General features: G+C 41.7%; 1 protein-coding gene across 1 annotated transcript; it reads right to left on the bottom strand.

Annotated features, from left to right (window-relative positions):
- Positions 1 to 8,444: 8,444 nt before the first annotated feature.
- On the bottom strand, positions 8,445 to 9,134 carry HDGFL1 (HDGF like 1). The gene has a single exon (XM_019734252.3). The coding sequence runs from the start codon at positions 9,132 to 9,134 to the stop codon at positions 8,445 to 8,447; it is 690 nt and encodes a 229-aa protein (XP_019589811.3).
- Between the last annotated feature and the right edge of the window lie 870 nt (positions 9,135 to 10,004).

The following is a 10,004-nucleotide window of genomic DNA, read 5'->3' on the forward strand; positions in this document are numbered from 1 at the left end:
CAAAAAATTCAACCCAGAAGTGTCCTTATAACCTTGATAATTACAATAAAAATTTGTCCTTAGAATATTTCCCACCTGCACGAGTATATTGCCCTCCCTAAGCACATTCCAGTGTGAAGTTCTCAGTTTACATTCAGGGATATTATCTAATAAAGACTGGGGTGGGGATCTGTTTGGGCCAATATACCTACTCTGCAAAACTTAAACTATAGGCATGCAACAACATTCCTCATGAATACTCCATCAAGTTGCATTGGTATCCGACCTCTACCATAACTCATATCTTACATGAAACATCTCACACGGGCACATACTCTCAGGATATTGAGGTGTGCTGCTGACATCTATCTACATTGTGATTTCAATTTAATTGTAAAAATGGATGATTGTTTGTAAAGTGCTCTGCTAGGTATTGCAGAAGATGTAGAAAATTTAATGGCCCTTATGGATGAATATTTTCTATTTGGGGAGAAAAAAAGCACATGAAATGTTAAATAGCATAAAGATAAAATCTTGGTCTATACCACAGAGGGGGAAAGGCCACGTGGATATGTATGATAAATTGGCAAATCTGTGGTATTAAGCAACGATTTTCATTTCAAATACCATAGGATTTGTATGTCTTCTTTGCTATGAGGTGTACTATGAATAATATATTATCAATAATAAGTATTTGAGTCTGTGTATTAATTATGTTTTCACAATTACATTGATTCTAGGTCATCTTTATATGGATGCCTCGCTATCTGCATATATTCTGACGGGATGACTTGTAGGGCAGGAAAAGCGGGAGTCCCAGGTGTGCACATGAACTTGGTCACCACCCACCCTGTCCTATTCAACACTGCAAAAACCCCACCTGCCTCTCTACAGCCCTCCTTAGCTTGCTTTGTTTTTTCCAATGGCATTTATAACCTTCTAACATACAGAATGATTTTCTTATTTATTACATTTGTTCTTAATTGCCTTTCTCTACTTGCCAAAATGGAATATCAAGAATCCAAGTGCTTTCTTTATATTGTTTACTGATGTGTCGTAAGCCCCTGGAATAGAGTCTAGCACCTCGTAAACACTCAATAATAAAAGGGTGCCACTGTTTGTTTTTCTGCACACATATAGAAATATTTACTGGCATGAATGTCTCTGGGGTCTTTTTCTATGGATTAAACAGACAGAACCTTTAGCATAGGTAATAGTGCTAAGTCAAATGACAGAAGTATTTGTTCTGTTAAAACAGTTTAATTTGAAATGATCCACAGAGTACCTGAGAGCTATGTGCCTCACTTAGCCATTCTCTATCACACTCTGATATTACTGAATTCTAAATGTATCACTGTATTTATTCATTGTCTGATTGCCTGTTTTTCCATAGATAACAAGCTTCATGAGGGTTGAGAGATTCACTGCTCTGTCCCCAGGGCTCTCAACAGGCCCTCGGGCAATAGAGGCACACCCACTTATTTGTAGCAAGAATGCTTTTTCCTCCAGCACCCACCTCTAAATCCAAAACTGCAAAAGCTAAGTTGTTATTAGGTTTCTAACAATTCAGCAGATTTTAATTTTTAACAGAAAAAAGGGTGACTCACATACAATGGAACAGTTACTCTTGTCCTCTTCTTTTTTTTGTTTTTGTTTTAAAAGAATATTTGAGATAGTGTCTCAAAGTATTCCTTGACTAAAATTACTGCTTATGTCTCAGCATCTAAGGGTACATACAAGGACCCAAAACAAAGGATAGAAATTGATGGTAATAAAGCACAGGCTGAAATACAGATGCTGCTGAGCAGAAGCATGTGAAGAAACTTGCACCAAGGAGAGAACTAATGATTGACAAATTCTGAGCATCAGAAGAATCAAAAGGAAAGGGAAAAAGCAAGTCTTGTTGACAAGTGAAGAGCAGTGAGAAAGGAGCAGAAGTGAACATATTTTTTAATGAAGTGTTAAGTAGATCACAAAGAGAGGTGGATAATGACTGTGATGAAGAGTTGGCCAGGGTGTGAAAGAAAAAAAAAAAAAGAAAAATTAAGTGACACTTGGCAAATCACAGGAGGACAGAAAACCTGAGAGAGCTTCTGTAAAGAATGGTCAATCCCTTGTAACACTCCAATGGCTTTTAGTAATCGAATTGGGCAGCTCATTAAAATTATGTGTGAACAGATAGGTACCTTGGCAAAAAGGCAAGGGAGCTAAGAAATAACTAGAGCAACACAATTGCTATTTCTACACTTGAAGAATATCAGGAATACGAGGTATTCAAGGAGATGCATTTAAGAAATAGTCTTTGAAAAACAGTGAGTGGATCCCAGGGAAATAACAGGAGCAACAAAACTGGCCACCGGAGGGATGAGTCATACCAAAAACAGGAATCTTTTAAATTGAATATGTTCATATAAAATAACTGAGCTAACAGTGAGGGAATTTAAAGAAGCTATTTGAAGAATAATATGAGGAAATGGGAGAATAAGATTTCAGTTTTTCTCTGTGTATGGGCAGACTAAATATAGAATTGTCATGTACATCACAACCAGGGAGCTGCTTAGAATCTGGCAGAGGCCCTCAGTGTTTTCCTAAATGAAAGTGATAGTTGGGCTCTAATTATTTCAAATACTATGGTTAGTTCTCTGGACTACATTGAAAGGAAGTGAATTTACATGTAAAAACTGCCTATTTTGTCCTAGGTACTATGTTTGACATTTTAACGTATATGAGCTCATTTGCTTCTCACAACAAATCCATCACATGTAAGTCATTATCACAGTTTTCAGCTGAGGTAAACTGAGAAAGCAGTGCTCTTAAATAGTAGTGCCAGGAATTAAATCTGAGTTTGGGGGGCTCCAAAGCCAGATGTCACCAAGCTGCCTCCTGCATTAAAGAAAGTTGATAATGAAGTATGAAATTATTAAAGAGAAATATAATTTAAGTAGCCTGATACTGTGTTAATATGTTTATTCACACTCAGATTCATTCAGATAGGGACCTTGGATAATTTGATTTATTCTCCTTGGGCTTCTTTCTTGCTAAAGTTTGTTATTTTATGAGACCAATACTTACCTGTATATATATATATTTTAAAAATCTTATTTAATAAATGGTACACACTCATTAAAAAAAAAATTCTTAGGTTCCCCTTACTATATTTTACTAGGCATGACAAAATTCCTCAACATTTCCTCTGATGGCTGGGGTGCAAGGGAGAGTAGCAGGATTCATTCATTCATTCATTCATTCATTCATTTCTTTATTAATCACCATTTATTAAAACGCTTAATATGAATCAGGTACTTTGCTAGATCCTTAGAATAAGCTAAATAATCATACTTCCTGTCTACATAAAATGCAAATTGGTCCATCAACCTATTTGTTGATACAAACCAGTAAAGGGATTTTACTGGTTTACTAGTTTACTAAGAGTGGAGTAAACGCTATTAAGGGAAAACAAGGGTATTATTGGAAAATGGCGTGATACCTAATTCTGATGTAGCAATTTTGAGGAAGCTTCATCAGGGGAACTTGGAATAGAATTGTTAGTTTTCTGGGCACAAAGAAGAGCTTGTACCTAAGTGATAACAAGAGAGAAAACGGCATTCACCAAAAGACCCATAGTCCTCGCGCACTGACTACACACCAGGACCAGCAGGAGGTGAACTTTTGTCACTGCTGCCCACGCCGAGTTCACGGCCATGCTATGACTAGGACTGCCCTTGATAAACATATGCCGCAAGCTACCTCCGGCCATCCAGGGCCTTTGCCATGATATTTTTCTATGTATCCTCTGGCAGTCTAAGACCATTGAAGTAAAGTTGAAGATTACATGTAAAATCAGACTGCAAAGAGAAAATCGCCCAATGTCAGAATTTTTCTACCAGCAATGGGAAAGATAAGCGTTTACATATAAGCCAGATAGTTGGTTTGTGAGATTGGGACTATATTGTGTGGTGAACAGACCCATTCTTTAAATACATTAAATTCTGAGAAATATCTACACCAAGAGAGGTGTCTTCACCATAACAAGCTGAAGGAATGTCAGATGCAAGTTCTCCTTGGCAAAATAACACTTTATTACTGTAAATTTTTGGATGGTTAATATACAGCTCCTGTATAAAGAAGACAGCAACCAAAATATTATCTTGCTTACCTGGGGACCGAGGCATTATGAAAGTGATGCCCCATATGTGGGATTAACTAAGACAAGTGACTCAAGTAATGAGAAAACCTGGATAAAATAAATAGCATTGCCTTGGCATTAGAGAGCAATTTCTCTGCGTCTGTGAGAACTATCAATGCTTTTCAAGTCACCTAATTTAGGAAGCTACTTACATGGACACAAAATCACCCTAACCTGCATATGTCATTAGTCCACGGGCCAGTTTACACTGGCTCCCTGTTTTTAATCAGAATGTGTTCAACATCACATACAACTTTTATTCCATCACTATTATAAACAGTATTTTCTAACAGACTTTCAAGCATTTGGAAAATAGCTATTGTGTGATTATGGCATGTTTTGGGAATGGGGATAAAATATTAATGAAACATAGTTCCTTTCTACTCCAGCCTAGTGGAAGAACGAATAATTTACAGGAATTTAGAATATGATCAGTGTGAGAATAGAATGCTACAGGATCACACAGGGTTGACGCTTATCTTGAGTAGTTTGGTAGGCCCAGAAGACAGGCAGTTCTTTCTAAATACAAGGAGCAGCATGTGTTCATAGCATGTGTAGCAGAAGTTTTTTTGACAAGAGCATTGACAATGAACTGAATAGAAGATACCTCGTGTGATCTGAATATCTACTATAGTTTCAGGAAACATGTGCTCATAAAATGGAGGTATGAGCCACGAAGATGAATCTGCATCACTGATGAGAATTCACAGAACAGGTGAGAGCTCAAATAAAGAAACAAAATTTACAACCCTCAGTGGCATCTGAGTCCCTTGCCAAAGTGATCTAATCAGTGATGTTTGTGTGAAATACAAATATTTCGAAAGCCTTACAGAAACCAGATGTTAAATGTGTCTGCATATCATTGACAATGTGATGAGCGCACATTTACATGGAGTGCTTAAATACGATCTTTAGAACACTCATGAACATATTTGAACAACACAGCATCAGCAAAAGGCCGGGCAGTGACCTTTGGTCAGTAAGGTAACTAATTATTGATCAGTTATTTTGCTACTGAGGCACATGTTGTTCAGAAGAAAACCAAAGACAGCACTGGAACTATGGGTTTAGACAACCAAAGAAATATTAAAAACAGAATCCTTTTCAGTCTACACAAATATATCTCTTGGCCACCAAAGCATACAAAAATATCTCTTGGCCACCAAAGCAGCTCTCTAGGATAAGAGGGCTGAGAATACAAATTTTTCCATGTTTTATTTTCTTTGTCAGATTTTAATTGTTTGCTGAGTATCATTCTTTATATTTACTACTAGTCCGATTACCATTTTGACTACCATATTATAGTCACCAAGGAAGCAAATGTATGTGATGCTCCCTAATAATCATCAACTTTTTCTATCCCGAACAATAGAAACGAAAAGGAAAGAAAAAAATAATATGAAGAGACAGACTCAAATGGCTGTAATTTCATTTTCTATCTTTCAGCTTATTGAGTCATTTTAGAAGATGTGCCTCCATAAAAACCTTATCAAAATCACATGTTTGCATATGGAAAATATACCAATCCATATTCAAACTTCCTATATTCACATACTTATTGAAAAAATACTGAATGTGCAATTGTCCTCATCATTTCACGAAGTCATTTAATGACAATTGCCAGTTACCCCCAAATGATTTTTTTCACATGCCTACTAGCAATGTCTGTTAATATATTCTTCGCTATACAAATTTCTAAATGTTCACTTCAAAATAGTACAGGAGAACAAGTACTCCCATTTTATTCAGTAGAAAGTAATACAATAATAAGACAAAGCACCTATGATTTAGAATGAGAAAGACCTGCCTTTGACTCTTGCTTCATTTACTGTTGTCTAACCGTGGGAAAATTACTTATGATCTCTGAACCTCAGCTTCCTCAGCTTTAAAATAGAGATAATAGTAGGTACCTAATTGGGTAGTTGTATTAATAAAGACATTATATGTAGAACATAGTCTATTGCCTGGCTCACTTTACAGGCTCAATGTAAGCTACTCTCACAATCACTTGTTATTAATACTGAAACAGCAATTTTGTTAACTTCTGATTTCATGGTTAGTGCTGTTTTGAATCCAATTCAGGGGACAAAGCTTAGGCTTGGACCAGTAAAATCTGTATTTGAATCCTGAGTGTTCTGTGAAGTGCAAGAAAAGCCACTTAACTTCTCTGAACCAGAGCTGTTTCTAATGGGAAATTTGAATACTAATGACTACTTTGCCAGATTATTACAAAGATCGAATGAAGCCATTCTTCTCCGTATGTGGTACACATTCGTTGAACAGCAACTCCTAGTATTAATATTATTGCAGTAGCAGTAGTTGAAAAACAAGGAATCATGTGATTTATATGCCTTGGAGTATAATACTATCTTACACAGAAACGGAGAAATAGGATTGTCTTCAGTTGCCAACCCCACCTGGCATATTCTATGAGAAGGACTCCAGTACTTACTAAGCCTCTGCATGCATGCACCAGTGAATACAGAACCAGGAACCCAGCATATGATTATTGTTAAGTATATTTAAATATGCCCAGATATTCACACTAAGCCACTGAAAAGACACAAAATGTCCTGCAAATACTACACATTTTAAGAACTGGAAATATAAAGCAACTGATTTTTTTTAATGTAAAAAATGTTGGAGGAAAGAGAGAAGTGATGAAATCTGGAAACGCAACAACAAAAAGGACCTTACTTTTCCCCTAGATGCATTGTTTGGCAAAACATGTAAATTATTAGAAACTCAGTTGTCTCAGTTTGTCATCATTCAAATATTTTAAGTTGACTTATTTCCATTTATTCTAATCAGTGGCAGTGGCTACTATACGTGGAGTGCAGTGTTGAGACCTTAAGATAACAAAGGTTTATCAAGGGTGATTTTAAAATAACCCTGTACATTACAAATTATTGTTTTTAACACAGGATGGATAGAAAACCACAGGAGCATTTCATTTAATGGTCACTTATTCAGAAAACAAAGGAACAGACCTGAGATTTGTTTAATCAACGGGTTTTATTTTCTAGAACTGAAATAATTCAGATCTAAATTGCCAAAGCTAGCTTGTCAACAATTTTTTCATCAGAGCCCAAGGGAGAAGGTCAGGGATAAAAGAGGCAAAAGATGAAGAGAGACCACTAGGAAGAGATTAGGAGGGGCCACCTATATCCATCTTCTCAGTAGGTTAGGTATCAGGTCTGCTGACAATATTGAGGGGACCAGGTTGGGGATGCGGATCGGAAATGACACTGCAAAGGACCACCAAAGCCTTAACTACAAAAAGAAAGGCATGAAACCATAAACAGTAAGGAAACCTCCTAGTTCATCTAGGAAAAGCGGTTAACAATGGGAGAGCTAGGAGTCCAGTAGAGGTATACCCAGGGGTAGTTCTTAATTTTCAAAAATATTCCTTTTATTAAAAAGGTTTCTTAAGCTATGCTCCTTGTCTTTTGTCTGGGTGATGTACATGACTGTAGGGTGGCCCTGAGGCTGTGGGGAGAGGAAAAGGGGAGGCCAGGGGTCATTCCAGAACATCCCATCTGGCCCCAGAGATCTAAATGGGGACAGATTCTCCTCACCATTTTCCATCCAAGAAACTGGGCAAAGCTAAGCCTTCTGATCTCACAAACAACTTGGAATCCGCCAAATCATTTGATGAAAAAGTACAACTCTCAAAAAACTCCCTGGGTCTTGGCAAAAGGATTTTTGGAAGGGAGACCCTCCCCCACAAGCTGCCCCACTTTCCCCCTCTAGGCAGCTGGTATAATAAGTACAGGAGTGGACAGGAGCACAGGAAGATGTCACTCTCCTGCCATCCTCCCCCACCACAGTATGAGGATTACTCCTTCCAGTCCTCTGTCTTCTGGAAGTGTCCCCTGCTCCTGGCATCCTCACCCCTTCCACTCCTGCCCCTGCTTCCAAGGCAGAGGTCCAGAATACCTGGGGGAGGGAGAGAGGGGTGTTGGGAGGTGGGAACCGCCAGTCTAGGCCCCAACAGAAGACTTGAGCAACAGTTCCAGGCAAGGAGGGACACGGTGGCCTCATCTCATCCCAGGGAGCAGAGGCCCTGGTTGGGGTCCCAGCGCATGGGGCAGAGGTGAGGGGCAGGTGGCCTGCCCATCCAGGTACCTCATGGCCTGGTGCAAAGCAGGGGAGAGGGTGGGTAGCGGGTAGCTGGTGGGGGCAGGGAGGTGGTCCCAGTTCACAGGCCACGGCCAGTTTCTCCTTAACAGTCAGGCCGCATGGGGAACGGGCGGGGCTCTTCTTGACACTTTGGCGACTACGGGCTCTCGCTGTCTCCGACTCCCAGGACCTCAGCCTCCTTCTCCTCGGCAGCCTCTTCCTGGGGCTCCAGCTCCTCCCGAGGCACCTCCCAGGCAGGACCCGACTCCGTCGCCTCCTCCAGGAGCAGCCTCTCAGCCTCGCAGGCAGCCGCCACCTCCTCCTCGCCTTCCGGGTCGGCCTCCTTGCGGCGTTTGGGGACGTCCTCCAGCAGGTCCTCCAGCAGCTCCTCCACGCTCCTCTTCAGCGCTCCCTTCTCATCCCGCTCAGGTGCCGGCTCGTCGACCCCCAGCTCCCCGGGCTCCTCTCCGCCATGGGGGCTGCCCTTCTGGGCCTGGGTGGCAGCGGAGGCCTCGGGCTGTGGCTTCGGCATGGGCCCCTCGGCGCTGCTCTTCTCTTGGGCAACTCCATAGTCACAGGCCTGAACCCCGGGGTTGTTCTCGATTTCCCACAGCCCCTCACTGAAGCCCCTCCGTTTGTTGGGCTTGCCGAACTTCTCCTTGGACGCCTCATACGGGAAGAGGTGTTTGGGACCCAGGAGGGCAGTCTCGTGGGTCCCAAAGAAGAACACTTGATACCGGTTGGGCCGGGCCATGTGCTCGATCCTGGCCGGCCAGTGGGCATAGCCCTTTAGCTTGGCGAACACGAGGTCTCCGCTCTGGTACTTGGGCCCGCAGGACTGCGACATGGCGGTGCACACCCGACCGGCCTCGGTGGTGGCGGCCGGAAGGAGGCGCCAGAGACGCGAGCGCGCGGGGCAGCCGCTGAGCCCAGGCTGCGCGCCCGCTCCAGTGCCCCGCGCACCGCAACGCTCCAGGCCCTGCGGGGCTTTGAGCAGGAGGGCGTTCGCTCCGAGACCGAGCCCGCTGGCCCCGCCTCTGCCTCGTGGTCACTAGAATAATGGCGTGCATTGCTTGGGTGTCCCGGCGGTTGTGCTGGCCGTGGCCCCGCGCTCATCGGTCTCGAGGCCATGGGTCTGCGCACTACAGAAAACTCCACTCTTGCTTCAGGAGCGGTGGATGAGAGGTAGCTGGGTCAGTGGTTTCCATCATTTTTTTATTTCCTTGGGGGCTAACACTGGAGCCTGCAGTGGGGCTCAAGAATGGTGCTCTGGCAAAGGGATAGAGTCGGGGGTATTTTGGGGACGTCTAGAGTGCACATCTCTTGGTAATCAGTATTCAAAACGTGTAGTACTTTTTTGGGGGGGTGAGGGCGGGGGGTGTCACAGAACGTATATAGCAACATCATGAGTATGACAAACCAGCCATAACAAAATTTCCTATTTTACATGGGAAGTTTACATCCAGTGCTGCACAAGGATTTTACCCTTTCAGTGATTTTTCATATTGTGAAATATAAGACTATGTGGTTATAACATGGAGAGAGTATGTCAAATGCTTTCAGTATGCTCCTACAAGAGAAGAAAATTGGACTCATTGTCCTTAAGAATTAGGTAGAGGTCTGCTTGTGCTCAAATATCTTTTTGGTAACTCGAAAGAACTTACTGGGGGCTATAGACTAAAAACGCATCATCTCAGCTGAAATACTATTTTAAGAA

Source organism: Rhinolophus sinicus, chromosome 14, assembly GCF_057876585.1.
Source record: "Rhinolophus sinicus isolate RSI-liver-muscle chromosome 14, RSI-T2T, whole genome shotgun sequence".
Lineage (NCBI taxonomy): Eukaryota > Metazoa > Chordata > Mammalia > Chiroptera > Rhinolophidae > Rhinolophus > Rhinolophus sinicus.

What these genes read in the sequence shown, in the direction of transcription:
- HDGFL1 (XM_019734252.3), bottom strand. Translation starts at nt 9,134, where the DNA reads ATGTCGCAGTCCTGCGGGCCCAAGTACCAGAGCGGAGACCTCGTGTTC.